The 18,822-nt window shown below is 44.7% G+C and overlaps 1 protein-coding gene across 5 annotated transcripts in view; it reads left to right on the top strand.

Moving 5' to 3' along the window:
* The window catches only part of LOC134349486 (protocadherin Fat 3-like), a 763,599-nt gene that overhangs the window by 527,993 nt on the left and 216,784 nt on the right, over positions 1-18,822 (top strand). For all 5 annotated transcript variants that reach the window (XM_063053870.1, XM_063053874.1, XM_063053871.1 and 2 more), the window contains one exon: positions 7,559-7,620. In XM_063053870.1, the coding sequence (XP_062909940.1) occupies positions 7,559-7,620 (62 nt within the window). The remainder of the gene's footprint in view (positions 1-7,558; positions 7,621-18,822) is intronic.

Here is an 18,822-nt window from a genome sequence, read left to right as displayed (position 1 = left end):
GCCTCCTTCTAAAGATTATTATAGTTAGAATTTAATAGTACTACATGATTATCTCAAACTCTGGAGTAATCACTATCGTCAGTCATATTGTGAATGACAGTCAAGAGAAGTCTATAGACTATGTGTCTTGTTCTATAGACAATAACAAGCAAATACTGTACATAAATTGAAACGGAGACACTAGTTATCATCTTTGGAGTGAAGAATTTCACCTGTTTCTGTAGGACAGATCATTTCCATTTGTAAAGCACATCTTATAAGCCATTCTGTTCCAAAGTTGACGATTAAATCTATGGCAATGTCCAAGGTGCCTAGGTAGACAGTTTAACTCTCTTTATGCCTATGCAATTAAGCATTGGTTCTCTAAATAAAACACATTTGCTAATACATTATTCAAATTATTGAACAAAGATTCTGACCTAAGTAGTTGAGATAAGATTTCTACCTTACAATTCATGCCTCATAATTTTTCAGTCATGGCTGCAGTAATTGTTCAGGCAAGGCAGCAGGACATGCTTCAGAATGTCTATCTGTGTAGTCTGAGACTAGACCAGATTGGATAAGTGTCAAAATTTAGTCCGAGTCCATTATACTGAGGAGGATTGGAATTGCAGACAGATTAAAAATAATTGAAATAGGTATGTCGAATATTTAGCCTCAGTGCCCTGAACGGATAGATTTTTGACTGCAGAAATTGCAGGATGTAATATGATGTGTATTGACCAAGTAATGGCAGATGTTCAGAACAATTAATATTAATTTGTGTTATTTGACAGGAGTATACAAAGGTGGTATATTAGATATATAAGTAGACCAGTTCAGAAAGTCCATATGGATTTCTGTCTCAAACAATAACTATGTGGGATCCTGCAAGGCAGCAGACATACAGTTGAAGATGTGGGACGGTCAAGCCTGAGGAGTGGGCATCCAACAAAGGACCACAGTTCACATCATATTTGTGTAAACCCATCAGGAAGTGCAAATGTTTCAAGCATTCACCTATGTTATTCTGCCTTTAACGTTGTAGCCAAATGTTTTACAGGTATTCTGAAAGAAGCCTCGTAGAAACCAGTTTTCAAAGCTCTTCCAGTATGTTAATGAATTAATTGCTTGTTGGCTAAATTATTGTTTATCATTCAATTGTAAGATAATTTAAGTCTGGAAATAGTAATGATATCAGTATAAATTGGGGAGAAAAGTCAGAAGGGTCCACATTGAGCAAATAATAGCAGCCAGACTCCAATCAGATGTTGAAGAAATTTGTGTCAACAAACCTGTTTCAAAAATGGAACCTGTTGATGAAGAAGAGGCCTGTGTCATCAGTAAGTCTAGCTGTGATGCCACATATTCTTCAGATTGTGAAGTAACTACAATACCAGAGACACAAACACAATTAAGTAGGTCTAGTGTCTGAGAAAACCAATTAACAGACTGAACCAGTAACTGTTGGATTACTGCGAAAAGTGTTTTGCACTTTGTTTCAAAGAGGGAAGGTATGAAATATATGCACCTAGCTAAGTCATAATTGTGTGTAACATTAAGATATCAAAAATATGCTGTATGCACATGTTTGTTGTTAGTCTGAAACTCCTGGTGCCTTTAAGATTTTATTATAATTGCAATTTATAGTACTACCAGATTGATTTTGCAATCCACCTGCAAATACATTATAATCATGTTGAGATGAAGGGAAGTTTATACTCTCACTGGTTATTTTTGGAAATGAACATATACCCAATATATGTATCTTGGATTCTCACCAGTGATTTGACAAAACATCGTTTCCTCATTTTAATTAACTCAGTCACCTTAAACCAAGCAAGATGGTAATTTTATAGTCTGTCTCCACACAAAGGTTGGGGGTGTTGTGGATAGTGTGGAGGGCTGTCAGAGGTTGCAGCAAGACATTGATAAGATGCAAGACTGGGCTGAGAAGTGGCAGATGGAGTTCAAACCAGATAAGTGTGAAGTAGTTCATTTTGATAGGTCAAATATGATGGCAGAATATAGTATTAATGGTAAGACTCTTGGCAGTGTGGAGGATCAGAGGGATTTTGGAGTCCGAATCCATAGGACGCTCAAAGCAGCTGTGCAGGTTGACTCAGTGGTTAAGAAGGCATACAGTGTGTAGCCCCCCCCCCCGGCCACCCTCAGGGTCGCTCGGCTCGCTGTCGTCTAGGGAAACAGCCTCGGCTCCGCCAGACTGGGTAATTAGTTTGTGTGGATGCTGTGTGATGTACCCCACCCCGCCCAAATAACAGACAATACACCAGATGCAATTAAATGATTTACAGTTTATAGATATTACTGGAACTATATAATTAAAAGAGAATAAGATATAAAAGGAAAATAAAAGGCGCCACACTTATCAAAGTTCAATCTCTTCGTGCACAAAAACCGCTGGAGCTCAAGGACCACCTTCTTCACCCTGCGACCCCCTCGGACCACCTCCACCGGCCGCCTGGGACCAACAACGGTGTTGACCAGACGCTCCACACGAGTCCGTCTCTGTCTCCTCGCCGAATGTCCCGCTCGGGGTCCAACCCTGTTAGCGAACTCACAGCACCTCGTCCATCCTCTGTCTCGCTCTCCCGCCTTCTGCCCCAAAACCCCGCACATACAGTATCTTCAAATACACCAAAACCATAACAACTATCCCAATTGGTTAATAGCACTCTCTTATCAGACTCTAAAGCAAAAACAAACTGTTAGCGCAAACTTTCTCAGTGTTTAACACAACAAAGCCGCATTCCCCAGATTAACATAACAAAGATGCCATTTTAATTAGCCTCCGCAGTAACATAAAAATCGAAACCCCCTTACACTCTTCCCACCACCAAATAAAGTCATGTCCTCATGACTTATAAATAACTCGCCACCCAGTCCTACAGACACACAACACACACATACACAGATACACACAGTGACAGTGCTCCCCAAACAGTGGACCTTACTCCCGTTCCACGGGCGCTACATAGGCCAACCTATCTGGGAGCTTCTTAACCCTCTGAGACCTCCGTACCCCCTCACCGAAACGCAAAAGGCTCAGACACTACTAGGGATACCTCTGGCCTGCTTGCCAACTCCTCTCCCACTCAGGCCACCACTACAGCTCGGAGCCCCCAGTCCAGTGTCCGTCACCCCACCTCTTCTCCTTCCTGATCCTGCTGTAACTCAGACTGCCCACAGCAAGCTCTCCCCACTACACCTGACTCAGTGGGAGAAGGGCCAAAAGTCTCTTCCTCAATCACGGGGAAGTTAGCGAAAGACAGCATGTACCACATGTGCAGCACATCATCCTTCGAACCCGTATCCTTCCTCATTCCCTCGATCGGTAGCTGCTGTTTGAGTTTCTCCAAACTGAAACATTTAGCCAGGGCTACCCCTTCAGCCTCCTGCAGTCGAGACGCCAGCTTCTTCAGGGACTCCTTCAACTCTCGCCACTGCCTCCGCAGTTCTGACTCAGGGTTCCTGGCCATCTCAATCTGGGACGCAGTTACCCCACCAGCTTCTTCCACCCTGACCTGAAAAGCAGCAGTTAAAGAATGTTCAGCCTCCGGTTGTTTCTTCCTGAGGGCGTCTTCCAGGTCAACTTTCAGTTTTTCCACTTCATTTAAACTCGCGATAGTTACCTTCAGGTTCCTTTCAAGCGTCCGCCTCCCTTTTCTGAGATCTATCCTCCGTTTCTGCACCTCCTCGGGAGTGTAGTCAAACTCCCCTCCCTGGGCTCTCGGTTTTCTATTGACCTTAGTCAGAACACTTCCTTGATCTTCCCCAACTTGTAAGTCTTCCAATCTGTTCTGAATGGACGTCTTGAGTTTCTGCTGATCCCTTCCAAGGTGGGTCATTGTTTCTTCTCGCTGGATTAATTCATCAGTACATGACCGCAGTGCGGTGCAAATCCCCTCTCTTCCCTGTGTCTCATTCAGATTGACGACCTGGGTTTCCATCCCCCGGTCCACCACCGTCTGTCCCAACACCAGGAAGTTCAACTGGTATGTCGGGTCATTTTCCTCAAATTGCACCAAACTCCTCCAGCCAAAAACTCCTCCACATTTGACACTTTGCTTCGGTCGCCCGGGCTCAGCCACTCACCTCACCTCATAGTCCCCCCCGGCGAATCCAAGCTCTAGGCGGTCATCCACATACGTCAAAACTCCACACACCTTCACTTCCCCCATGGTCTTCCTCATGCCCCGCGGGAAGGATGCAGGGGCTCCGGATATGCCCTTGGGTATCTTTTCGGATCAGAAGGATCCTAGGGACTAGTAAAGGCCATCTTCAGCTCAACAGCCGCACTCCTCAGGATCTGGCAACATCCACCCCTCAGATGCAGCACATTAAACCACATCGCATCATCCCCACACACGCTGCCTTCATCTCCCATGCCGCCAGGGTCCAGTTGCCACGACCTCTCTCTCACTGAGGTGTCTTCAGCGGTCAACTCCCCTCCCTCGTGGTAGTTCGGAGCATCTACTAAGAGGGTCTCACCCTCAGCTACTTTCCCCAGGCTGTACCACCGCTGGGTCTCGCTTAAATTCAGTACCAGCTCAAGGCTGCTACACACGTCCTCAGAAGCAACTCGACACGCTGGGTGCCCAGACAATGCCTCCATGAACTCCAGGGTCATTAACCAATCATCGTATTCTGGATAACTACTGCCACTAGTACCCAAAGTCTCCGGTGCCCTTGCGGTTGTCAAGGATAAATGCTTCAGACACCGGTTGTAAAACGAACTGTCCAACAACTTGATCTGTGCCCCGGGGTCGAGGATAGCTTTAGCATCGCATCCCTCTATCCATAGCGACACCCTAGGGCATGGCCCCTCTAAGCTTTCAGGTATAGGGTCTTTTCCTTTCGGAAGTTCACTGGTACATTGCTGGGAACGTGCTTCCCCAGAGACCCCAAGCCGTTCCCCCACTGGCCCTCCACTAAGTTTCCCGACACCTCTCTGATCAGCTGAACAACTGATCCCCTGAAATGATCCCCCTGGCACTGCAAGCAATTTAGCCACCCTCCTCGCCAGAGAAGACACACTGAAAACTTCCCCCCCCTTTCAAATAACTGACAGCTGTCACTACGGTGTAAGTGAACCTGACAGCTCTAACACTGTCACCAGCCCGCCTACTCAAACTTTCAACCAATCCCTGTCGCTCTCCCTCAACTGAGCCTGCCACTCATCTAACAACTGAGAGATCCGCTCCGTCCACGTCTCGCACGCCTCTGCCCCTCCTGGGGTGGACACTATCCCAAGTGCCAGGCGGAGCCTGCCAGAGCTAGAACATTTATTCGCAGACCCTACCTACAAATCAGACCACTCTTCCCTCTCTCTCCCACCTGCTTGGGCAGCTCCCAGTGCCACCTCCAACTTGTCAATGTCAGCCCGAACTCGAACAAAGACCTCACCCACCACGCATACAGCAATCACCAGCTAATAACCCACAGACACACACATTACAGATTTAAACAGGGTACCCACACAGCATACCAGCAGACTCAATCCCGGACGAACCCCCACAATGTAGCCCCCCCCCCCCCCCGCCACCCTCAGGGTCGCTCGGCTCGCTGTCGTCTAGGGAAACAGCCACGGCCCCGCCAAACTGGATAATTCGTTTGTGTGGATGCTGTGTGAGGTACCCCACCCTGCCCAAATAACAGACAATACACCAGATGCAATTAAATGATTTACAGTTTATAGATATTACTGGAACTATATAATTAAAAGAGAATAAAATATAAAAGGAAAATAAAAGGCGCCACACTTATCAAAGTTCAATCTCTTCGTGCACAAAAACCGTTGGAGCTCAAAGACCTTCTTCTTCACCCTGCGACCCCCTCGGACCACCTCCACCGGCCGCCTGGGACCAACAACGACAGTCGACCAGACGCTCCACACGAGTCCGTCTCCGTCTCCTCGCCGAACATCGCGCTCGGGTTCCGACCCCGTTAGCGGACTCACAGCACCTCGTCCATCCTCTGTCTCGTTCTCCCGCCTTCTGCCCCAAAACCCCGCGCATACAGTATCTTCAAATACACCAAAACCACAACAACTATCCCAATTGGTTAATAGCATTCTCTTATCAGTCTCTAAAGCAAAAACAAACTGTTAGCGCAAACTTTCTCAGTGTTTAACACAACAAAGCCGCATTCCCCAGATTAACATAACAAAGACGCCATTTTAATTAGCCTCCGCAGTAACATAAAAATCGAAACCCCCTTACAGGTGTATTGGCCTTCATCAATCGTGGAATTGAATTTAGGAGCTGAGAGGCAATGTTGCAGCTATATAGAACCCTGGTCAGACTCCACTTGAAGTACTGTGCTCAGTTCTGGTCGCCTCACTACAGGAAGGATGTGGAAGCCATAGAAAGGGTGCAGAGGAGACTTACAAGTATGTTGCCTGGATTGGGGAGCATGCCTTATGAGAATAGGTTGGGTGAACTTGGCCTTTTCTCCTTGGAGCGACGGACGCTGAGAGGTGACCTGATAGAGGTGTATGAGATGATGAGACGCATTGATTGTGTGGATAGTCAGAGGCTTTTTCCCAGGGCTGAAATGGTTGCCACAAGAGGGCACAGGTTTATGGTGCTGGGGAGTAGGTACAGAGGAGATATCAGGGGTAAGTTTTTTACCCAGAGAGTGCTGAGTTCGTGGAATGGGCTGCCGCTAACGGTGGTGGAGGCAGATACAATAGGGTCTTTTAAGAGACTTTTGGATAGGTAGATGGAGCTTAGAAAAATAGAGGGCTATGGGTAGCTCTAGTAATTTCTAAGGTTGGCACAACTTTGTGGGCTGAAGGGCCTGTATTGTGCTGTAGGTTTTCTATGTATCTTTCTATGTTTCTATGCCACTGGGAGGAATACAACAAAAGAAGGAGAACTTTGTTTAATCTAGTTGAAGGCAATGCAGGCACACTTACATTTCCAAATTGCTATCTTAAGTCCCCAGGATTCATCTGAACATAATCATTCAGTTTCCCAACCCTTAAAAGGAAGAACGCAGATAGGATGGCATAGGGCGATTTGGAATCCTCTCACAAGAGCAATGGCAGCAATGAGTGACATCAAAGCAGGCTGACCCATTTTTCAAACCAACTAAAGAAATCATTTCATTTACTTGAGGGGACACTTCCATTTTCCCAACTGCTGACTGGATGTCACCTGGAGTTGGAATGTATTTTAGTGTCCCATTGTGACAATATCCCACATTTGCATTAGTTCATGGTGTTCTATCTGCTTCAAGCAGGGATAGTAGCTATAGTTAAAGTGGTGGGCAGTTAATTTGCAATAGGAAAAAAATGTTACAAGAAATGGTTGCATTTATGTATCTATTTTCATAACTTTAGAATGTTCCAGAGCACTTTTGCAGTCAATAATTACACTTTTGAAGTACAGTCATCACTATAAAGTAGGTGAGGCAGAATATTCTGTTTTACAAGCTTTCTCACTTGTTCCCATTGGGCTGAATGAGTTTTACCATGTCAGTCTTGTTTAGTTCTTTGGTAATGAATCTCCCAGATAACTGTTAATTTAACATTATTCCTAATTATTTGTTACAGGTTTGATCATGACCACAACAAGGAAACTGGACCGTGAGCAGCAAGCTGAGCATGTCCTTGAGGTAGGTCTTGCGGTATTTATGTGCCTTATTGTAAGCATTGCAGTTATTTTATTGGTTGTGCTTTATGGAGCAGTTAATTGAAATTGGCAATACCGATGCCTAGGTCAAAGGCATTTAATCCTATCTGAAGTTACATGTTTTTTTTTCCATTTGAAACTAATTCTACATTTGAATATAATCGTTTTGGAATATGCAAGTACCATGCCAACATGATGCACAGTAGAGATGCAGTGTTCTCCAAATGGGTCTGGTGCTAAACCCATTTTCAGGTGTATATATTAGAGTACATCAGGTTATCTTTCTTAAATATTACAAATATTTTTTAAAGTAAACATAATGAATGTCTAAAATGCTCCTCAATTACACTGGCTCATGAAAGGTTTTACATTTTAGCAAAATGCAAATATAGTAAAGCAGAGACTTGGGGGATGGATGGGAAACACTTCTCATTAATAATATGGTAGAAGGTCCTTAGTGTAAATTCCTTGGGACAGAGCAATATTGTAAGTACTAATGTATTTGGATTACAGAGAATAGTGGTGTTTTTTTAATATCCAAAATAATTCTGAAGTATTTTATGTAAGGAGTAAAGTGTGCTCTGTGTAATCATATACTATATAAAACAAAACAAAAATGTGTTTACTGAATTATATGATCTGACGTTGAGGATGTGGGGAAACTTGTGATGCTTTTCAATGGGATTGCTGAATGCAGTAGCGTTCAGTTTTTTTGGACTATAGTTACATGACAAGCAACTTTTTAATGCAGTTTGTAACCAAATTATTGATGGTGCCCAAAACAACAGCTGTTCTAACTTGTGATTCATTTTAAGCTGAAACCGCCTTCTGTTGCCATCCCTTTGAATCTTTCTGTAGGCAACTACAGTACTAAGGAAGGGATGTGTTGGCCTGTCCTCTATAATGTTCAGTTGCTTAGTGTCAGTCGTAGAGTCACAGAAAACTACAGTACAGAAACAGGCCTTTTGCCCCATCTAGTCCATGCTAAACCATCATTCTGCCTAATCACATCGATCCACACCTGGACCAAGAACCTCCACACCCTCCCATGCATGTACTTATCCAAACTTCTCTTAAATATTGAAATTGAACCTGCATCTACTTCTTCCTATGGTGGCATGTCAGTGTGGCAATCTACTCAGTTGAAGGGAAGCACAATCATTTCAAAGACTGAAATATTCTTGAATTCATTCCTCTCCAACAATCCTACTGAATAAAATGGCCTGTACTGTATTCCAACTTAAAAGAGTTGTTAAAATATTTTCTCATCTCTCCATTGTTTCCTTTATGCGTTATTCATGTTTTTGATACTTCACGATGACTCAAGTTAGTTCATTCTAACAATGAACTGTCACAAACAAGAGAAAATCTACAGATGCAAACACAAGGAAATCTGCAGATGCTGGAATTTCAAGCAACACACATAAAAGTTGCTGGTGAACGCAGCAGGCCAGGTAGCATCTCTAGGAAGAGGTACAGTTGATGTTTCGGGCCGAGACCCTTCGTCAGGACTAACTGAAGGAAGAGTGAGTAAGGGATTTGAAAGCTGGAGGGGGAGGGGGAGATCCAAAATGATAGGAGAAGACAGGAGGGGGAGGGATGGAGCCAAGAGCTGGACAGGTGATTGGCAAAGGGGATATGAGAGGATCATGGGACAGGAGGCCTAGGGAGAAAGAAAAGGTGGGAGGGGGGGAACCAGAGGATGGGCAAGGGATATAGTGAGAGGGACAGAGGGACAAAAAGGAGAGGGAAAAAGAATGTGTGTATATAAATAAATAACGGATGGGGTACGAGGGGGAGGTGGGGCATTAGCAGAAGTTTGAAAAGTCATTGTTCATGCCATCAGGTTGGAGGCTACCCAGATGGAATATAAGGTGTTGTTCCTCCAACCTGAGTGTGGCTTCATCTTTACAGTAGAGGAGGGCGTGGATAGACATATCAGAATGGGAATGGGACGTGGAATTAAAATGTGTGGCCACTGGGAGATCCTTTCTCTGGCGGACAGAGCGTAGGTGTTCAGCAAAGCGGTCTCCCAGTCTGCGTCGGGTCTTGCCAATAAGGCCACATCGGCAGCACCGGACACAGTATATCACCCAAGCCGACTCACAGGTGAAGTGTCGCCTCACTTGGAAGGACTGTCTGGGGCCTTGAATGGTAGTGAGGGAGGAAGTGTCAGGGCATGTGTAGCACTTGTTCTGATTACAAGGATAAGTGCCAGGAGGGAGATCGGTGGGGAGGGATGGAGGGGACGAATGGACAAGGGAGTCGTGTAGGGAGCGATCCCTGCGAAAAGCGGGGTGGGGGGGAGGGAAAGATGTGCTTAGTGGTGGGATCCCCTTGGAGGTGGCGGAAGTTACAGAGAATTATATGTTGGACCCGGAAGCTGGTGGGGTGGTAAGTGAGGACAAGGGGAACCCTATTCCTAGTGGGGTGACGGGAGGATGGAGTGAGAGCAGATGTGCATGAAATGGGTGAGATGTATTGTGTGGAGACGGCCTCCCCTGTCTAGATCTTTCTGTCTCTGTCTCTGGAGACAGCTTATCTACTGATGTCTACTATAAGCCTACTGACTGTCACAGCTATCTGGACTATTCCTCTTCTCACCCTGTCTCTTGCAAAAATGCCATCCCCTTCTCGCAATTCCTTCATCTCCACCGCATCTGCTCTCAGGATGAGGCTTTTCATTTAGGACGAGGGAGATGTCCTCCTTTTTCAAAGAAAGGGGCTTCCCTTCCTCCACCATCAACTCCGCTCTCAAACGCATCTCCCCCATTTCACGCACATCTGCTCTCACTCCATCCTCCCGCCATCCCACTAGGAATAGAGTTCCCCTTGTCCTCACCTCTACTGTCAAGAAGAAGCCACACTCAGGTTGGAGGAACAACACCTTATATTCCGTCTGGGTAGCCTCCAACCTGATGGCATGAACATTGACTTCTCAAACTTCCGCTAATGCCCCACCTCCCCCTCGTACCCCATCTATTATTTATTTATATATACACATTCTTTCTCTCTCTCTCCTTTTTCTCCCTCTGTCCCCCTCACTTTACCCCTTACCCATCCTCTGGGCTTTTCCCTCCTCCCCCTTTTCTTTCTCCCTCGGCCTCCTATCCCATGATTCTCTCATATCCCTTTTGCCAATCACCTGTCCAGCTCTTGGCTCCATCCCTCCCCCTCCTGTCTTCTCCTATCATTTTGGATCTCCCCCTCCCCCTCCCACTTTCAAATCTCTTACTAGCTCTTCTTTCAGTTAGTTCTGACGAAGGGTCTGGGCTCGAAGCGTCGACTGTACCTCTTCCTATAGATGCTGCCTGGCCTGCTGTGTTCACCAAAATCTACAGATGCTGGAAATCCAAGAAACACAAACATAATTCTGGAGGAATTCAGCAGGCCAGGCAGGATCTAAAAAAAGAGTACCATCAACGTTTCGGGCCAAAACCTTGCCTAAGTGTTTTGGCCTGAAACATTGACTGTACTCTTTTTTTTCTTGATGCTGCCTGGCCTGCTGAGTTCTTCCAGCACTTTGTGTGTGTCACTAACAATGAACTGTGTATTGTCAACTAATCTAAAATTGTTCTAAGTCTTGAATTAGAAACACAGAAAACCTACACACAATACAGGACCTTTGGCCTACAAATTTGTGCTGAATATGTCCCGACCTTAGAAATTACTAGACTTCCCCATAGCCCTCTATTTTACTAAGCTCCATGTGCCTATCTAAAAGTCTCTTAAAAGACGTTATCGCATCTGCCTCCACCACTGTTGCCGGTAGCCCATTCCAGGTACTCACCACTTTCTGAGTAGAAAACTTACTGCTGACATCACCTCTGTAGCTACTCCCAGCACCTTAAACCTATGTCCTCTTGTGGTAACCATTTCAGCCCTGGGAAAAAGCCTCTGACTATCCACACACAATGCCTCTCATCATCTTATATACCTCTATCAGGTCATCTGTCATCCTCTGTCGCTCCAAGGAGAAAAGGTCGAGTTCACTTAATCTGTTTTCATAAGGTATGCTCCCCAATCCAGGCAACATCCTTGTAAATCTCCACTGCAGCCTTTCTATGGCTTCTGCATCCTTCCTGTAGTGAGGCAACCAGAACTGAGCACAGTACACCAAGTGGGGTCTGAGCAGGGTCCTATATAGCTGCAACATTACCTCTCAGCTCCTAAATTCAATTCCACAATTGATGAAGGCCAATACACTGTATGCCTTCTTAACCACAGCATCAACCTGCACAGCTGCTTTGAGCGTCCTATGAACTCGGACCCCAAGATCCCTCTGATCCTCCACACTACCAAGATTCTTACCATTAATACTGTATTCTGCCATCATATTTGACCTACCAAAATGAACCACTTCACACTTATCGGGGTTGAACTCCATCTGCCACTTCTCAGCCCAGTTTTGCATCCTATCAATGTCCCGCTGTACCTCTGGCAGCCCTCCACACTATCCACAACACCCCCAACCTTTGTGTCATCAGCAAACTTACTAACCCATCCCTCCACTTCCTCATCCAGGTCATTTATAAACATCACAAAGAGTAAGCGTCCCAGAATAGACCCCTGAGGTACACCACTGGTCATCGACCTCCATGCAGAATATGAGCCATCTACAACCACTCTTTACCTTCTGTGGGCAAGCCAGTTCTGGATCTACAAAGCAATGTCCCCTTAGATCCCATGCCTCCTTACTTTCTCAATAATGCTTGCATGGGATACCTTATCAAATGCCTTGCTGAAATCCATATACTGCTCTTCCTTCATTAATGTGTTTAGTCACATCCTCAAAAAATTCAATCAGGCTCGTAAGGCACAACCTGCCCTTGACAAAGCCATGCTAACTATTCCTAATCATATTATACCTCTCCAAATGTTCATAAATCCTGCATCTCAGGATCTTCTCCATCAACTTACCAACCACTGAAGTAAGACCCACTGGTCTATAATTTCCTGGGATATCTCTGCTCCTTTTCTTGAATAAAGGAACAACATCTGCAACCCTCCAATCCTCTGTAACCTTTCCTGTTCCCATTGATGATGTAAAGATCATTGCCAGAGGCTCAGCAATCTCCTCCCTCACCTCTCACAGTAGCCTGGGGTACATCTCATCCGGTCCTGGCGACTTAACCAACTTGATGTTTTCCAAAAGCTCCATCACATCTTCTTTCTTAATATCTACATGCTCAAGCTTTTCAGTCTGCTGCAAGTCAGCACTACAATCACCAAGGTTCTTTTCCGTAGTGAATACTGAAGTGAAGTATTCATTAAGTACCCCTGCTATTTCCTCCGGTTCCATACACACTTTCCCACTGTCACACTTGATAGGTCTTGTTCTTTCACGTCTTAACCTGTTGCTCTTCACATACTTGCAGAATGCCTTGGAGTTTTCCTTAATCCTGCTCGCCAAGGCCTTCTCATGGCCCCTTCTGGCTCTTCTAATTTCCTTTTTAAGCTCCTTCCTGTTAGCCTTATAATCTTCTAGATCCCTAATATTACCTAACTCTCTGAACCTTTTGTAAGCTTTTCTTTTCTTCTTGATTAGATTTATTACAGCCTTTGTACACACAGTTCCTGTACCCTACCACAACTTCCCTGTCTCATTGGAACATACCTATGCAGAACTCTACACAAATATCCGCTGAACATTTGCCACATTTCTTCCGTACTTTTCCCCGAGAACATCTGTTCCCAATTTAAACTTCCAATTTCCTGCCTGATAACCTCATAATTCCCCTTACCCCAATTAAACATTTCCCTAACTTGTCTGTTCCTATCTCTCTCCAATGCTGTTGTAAAGGAAATAGAGTTATGATCACTATCTCCAAAATGCTCTCCCACTGAGAGATCTGACACCTGACCAGGTTCATTTCCCAATACAAAATCAAGTACAGTCTCTCCTCTTGTAGGCTTATCTACATACTGTGTCAAGAAACCTTCCTGAACACACCTAACAAACTCCACCCCATCTAAACCCCTTGCTCTAGGGAGATGTCAATCAATATTTGGGAAATTAAAATCTCCCATCACAACAACTCTGTTATTATTATACCTTTCCATGATCTGTTTCCCTATCTGCTCCTGATAACTATTGGGTGGCCTATAAAAAACACCCAATAAAGTTATTGACCCCTTCTTGTTCCTAACTTCCACCCACAGAGACTCTGTAGACAGTCCCTCCATGATGTCCAGCTTTTCTGCAGCCGTGACACTATCTCTGATCAACAGAGCTACGCCCCCACCTCTTTTGTCTCCCCCCCTGTCCTTTCTGAAACATCTAAAACCCGGCATTCCTGTCCCTGAGCCATCCAAGTCTCTGTAATGGCCACCACATCATAGTTCCAAGTACTGATCCACGCTCTAAGCTCATTCGCTTTGTTCACAATACTCCTTGCGTTAAAATAGACACATCTCAAACCATCCATCTGAGCGCATCCCTTCTCAATCACTTGTCTATCCTCCCTCCACACTGTCTCCAAGCTTTCTCTATTTGTGAGCCAACTGTCTCTTCCCCAGTCTCGTCAGTTCGGTTCCCACCCCCCAACAATTCTAGTTTAAACTCTCCCCATAGCCTTTGCAGACCTCCCTGCTAGGATGTTGGTCCCCCTGGGATTCAAGTGCAACCCATCCTTTTTCTACAGGTCACACCTGCCCCAAAAGAGGTTCCAATGATGCAGAAATCTGAATCCCTTTCCCTGCTCCAATCCCTCAGCCACGCATTTATCCTCCACCTCATTCTATTCCTATACTCACTGTCGCGTTGCACAGGCAATAATCCCGAGATGACTACCTTTGCGGTCCTGCTTCTCAACTTCCTTCCTAACTCCCTGTGGTCTTTTTTCAGGACCTCTTCTCTTTTCCTAACTATGTCATTGGTATCAATATGTACCACAACCTCTGGCTGTTCTCCCTCCCACTGTAGAATATCTTAGATGCGATCTGAAACATCCTGTACTCTGGCACCTGGGAGGCAAACTACCATCCAAGTTTCTTTCCTGCGTCTACAGAATCGCCTGTTTGACCCCCTAACTATAGTGTCTCCTATCGCTACTGCCTTCCTCTTGCTTTCCCAGAGGCAAGGCCACTGTTACTTCCCCCAGGTAGGCGGTCACCCCCAACAGTACTCAAACAGGAATACTTATTGTCAAGGGGTACAGCCACAGGGGTACTCCCTAGTAGCTGACTTTTCCCCTTCCCTCTCCTGACTTGTCTGTCTCCCATTGCCCTGGTGTGACCACATGCCTATAACTTTTTTTATCACCTCTTTGCTCTCCCTGACCAGGCGAAGGTCATCGAGCTGCATCTCCAGTTCCCTAATGCAGTCCCTTAGGAGCTGCAGCTCGACATACTGGGTACAGATATGGCCGTCCAGGAGGCTGGGAGACTCCAGAACCTCCCACATCTGACACTGAGCACAGCAAGCCGGCCTCACACATACAGTACTTCCTTTCCGCAATTAACACAGGTAGATCTACCTCGCCTTGTTACCGCCTAAGCCTGTTGAGCCAAAGCCCTATCATTCTGCCACCTCTCACTCCGCTGCCCACTGGATATGGCGGTCTTCTTTTTAAACTGCACAGTCTTGCCTCTCTTTTACCCCGAGTAGTAAAACTGTCTTCACTCTGGAAAACCTTAGGCATTCACCCGCTGCCTTGTTGCTCTGAATTGGTGCGTTGTAATCGTAAAACAGATGACTGAATGGATAGGAAAAGGCATCCATTTATATAATGGCTCCCAGAATCTTACTGCATCACAGAGCTCTAATTGTTGTGAGGAAAGCTGTTCACAATGAGATTGCTATTATTGTAGTATAGGAAAGCACAGCCTAGTGAAATCCTACAAGATCAACAAAACAACTAACTAAATAATTTTAGTGCTGATGGCAGAGGGACGATTGTGTGGCACAAATGCTCTTAAGGATTCTGTTCTTCAAGATGTGCCATGGGATCTTTTATATCCACCTAAAGGAAGAATAAACCATAATAAAGTTTTTGTTTAAAATTTCCTCTGAAAGATTACTCTGTTAGCAGTACACAGTATCATAAACCCTCAGTGGTGTTTAAGTACCTCACTTATTATCTTATTTCAATCCAGTGGATCGCCATCCAAAACCAAGGAAATGAGTAAATCCTAAAAGGATGAAAAGCTGAGCTTAATAAAGTCAGGTTATCATTCTGTATCATAGCACTACATTTACACTTGACAAATCCTATGTGACGTTTGACAAGCCCAGCATAAATACTATTTGTAGAGTGGAGGCATCCAGTGCTGAATTCTCACTTAATCAATACAAGTATTTCAGCAGTAGAAATAAAATTAACAAGCATCTTATCATTAAACCTCAGTTGTTCTCTGATCAAAATGTTTTCATTTTTTTCTTTGTTAGGATACTGCCCTTAGATAACAGTGGAAAGTTCGTATGGATTTTGACAGTATTGAACTGTCCAATAAACAGCAAAGCTGCTATTAAATATGTGGGGCCTGTGCTCATATTGTATGATTGTTGAATGATCTCTGCAATGGTTAAGTGATTTGTACTTTCACTGCTGTCTTAAATATTGGAGAAAGCTTCACCTTTGCATACTTGTCAACCATACCTTTTTAACAAAACCATGTCAGCAACTCTGTAAATATAAAATTTGAATTGTATTTCTAAACTGTATAAATGAAGTTCCAGTTTGGCATATATTTCAGTTCACCGAGAGGATCTTTATGTTATAGGCTTTGCTATTTTGTCATCAAAGAAGTATTGTATTTCAATAAATTATGTGACAATCTTCTACTTAAAGTATAATACTCATAAGTGAGAGCATTTTTACTAATGGATGTAAAAATGAATCTAATATGGGCATCATGTTTCTACATGTTCCTATTCATGCAATGTAAATATGCTGTAAATAATGAAACATTACAGATGTACTGTACATCCAGTGTTCGTAGACCCCTATCTCAGTAACCCTTAATGCCCATATGTTGAAAACAAATTTATAACTTTGTAACTTTATTTTAAAGTTTCTGAGCTGCAAACAGTTTAGTGTGTTGTGAACTGCAGTAACTTTCCATAATAGGTGAAATTGGCTTCCAATACCACTGCAATAAAATGTAACATACATCAAAGTTGCTGGTGAACGCAGCAGGCCAAGCAGCATCTATAGGAAGAGGTGCAGTCGACGTTTCAGGCCGAGACCCTTCGTCAGGACGTCAGTCGGCCTGAAACGTCGACTGCACTTCTTCCTATAGATGCTGCTTGGCCTGCTGCGTTCACCAGCAACTTTGATGTATGTTGCTTGAATTTCCAGCATCTGCAGAATTCCTGTTGTTTGCAATAAAATGTATCTTGATTGGAGAACAGCTGAAATTTAGTAAAAAGATGCTTCCATCTAGAGTGAAAAGCCTCATCCTGAGAGCAGATGCAGCAGAGATGGAGGAATTGAGGGAAGGCGATGGCGTTTTTACAAGTAGCAGGGTGGGAAGAGGTATAGTCCAGGTAGTTATGAGAGCAGCAGAGAGTTTATAATAGACATCAGTAGATAGGCTGTCTCCATAGATAGAGGAAGAGAGATTGAGAAAGGGGAATGGTGGTAAATTTGAGGGCAGGGTGGAAGTTGGAGGTAAAGTTGATGAAGTTGATAAGTTCCGCAGGCAGGTTTGTGGATCTTAGGTAGGATGTAGAAATAGGGGGTGTGGGGTGAGGGAACAATGAGGTTGGTGGCAGTGGATGGAAGATCCCCAGAGTTAATAAGATCAGTGATGGTGTGGGAGTCAATGGCCTGGTGTTCCTTGGTGGGGACCTGTTCAAGGGGTAAGTAAGAGGAGGTGTCTGACAGTTGTTGCAGCAACTCAACAAGGTAGCGGTCAGCCCAACAGTACCCCCTTTATCTGTGGGTTTGTTGGTGAGGTGAGGATTATTGTGGAGAGAGTGGGCAGCAGTGTGTTCAGGAGGAGTGGAGAAGTCGAGACAGTTGATGTCCTATCAGCAGTTAGCAATGAAAAGATCCAGGGCAGGCTGAAGACCAGAGCGGGTGTCCAGGAAGAGGAGGAAGGTTGAAGACGGGAGAAGGGACCATCGGTGTGGGCTGGAGGTGTTACTAGCAATCTGAACAGATTGTGGTTTTCTGGTTAGAAAGTTGAGTATTTAGATGGTGGTGTGAGTCCTGAGGCTTCTGTACCGCCTTCCTGATGGTATCAGTGAGAAAAGAGCATGACCAGAGTGGGGGTCTCTGATGATGGGTGCTGCTATCTTGCGACAGCGTTTTGTGTAGATGCGCTCCATGGTGGGAAAAGCTTTACCCGTAATGCACTGAGCTACATTCACTACTTTATGTGGGATTTTCCATTAAAGGGCATTGGTGTTCCCATATGAGGCTGTGAAGCAGCTAGTCAATATACTCTCTACTACACATCTATAGAGATTTGTCAGAGCTTTAGATGTGATGCTGAATCTTCACAAACTCCTAAGGAAATAGAGTCACTGTTGTGCTTTCTTTTTGATTGTACTTACATGCTGCGCCCATGACAGGTCCTCTGAAATGATAAAACTGAGGACTTTGAAGTTGCTGATCCTCTCTACCTCTAATCCTCTGATGAGGATTAGCTCATGGAGCTCTGGATTCCTTCTCCTGAAGTCAATAATCAGCTCCTTGGTCTTTCTGACAGTGCGTGAGAGGTTGTTGTTATGGCACCACTCAGTCAGATTTTCAGTCTTCCCTCCTGTATACTGAATCATCACCACCTTTGATTCGGCCAGTGACAGTGGTGTCATCAGCAAACTTGAATATGGCATTGGAAGTGTGGTTAGCCACACAGTCATAAGTGTAAAGCGAGTAGAGCAAGGTGTAAGCACACAGCCTTGTGGTGCACCTGTGATGATAGAGATTGTGGAGGAGATGATGTTGCCAGTCCAAACTGACTGGAGTCTGCAAGTGAGGCAATTAAGGATCCTGTTGCACCAGAAGGTATTGAGGCCGAGGTCTTGGAGCTTATTGATTAGTTTTGTGGGGATGATGGTAATGAAGGCTGAGCTGTAATTGATAAAGAAAATGCATTAAAATCATATTGGCATAGAAACTAAGCATATGTATCATAACATGGCTAACCATATGGCTCTGTGCAAAGACCAAATTCTGGTTGGATGGTTGCTTTTACAAAAATCCCAGTGCAGTGCATGCATGCTCCCAAGCTT

The sequence above is a fragment of the Mobula hypostoma genome, chromosome 7 (genome assembly GCF_963921235.1).
Source record: "Mobula hypostoma chromosome 7, sMobHyp1.1, whole genome shotgun sequence".
NCBI classification, from domain to species: Eukaryota; Metazoa; Chordata; class Chondrichthyes; order Myliobatiformes; family Myliobatidae; genus Mobula; species Mobula hypostoma.
The sequence above is the reverse complement of the archived record's forward strand: the minus strand, read 5'-3'. Positions and strand labels throughout refer to the sequence as shown.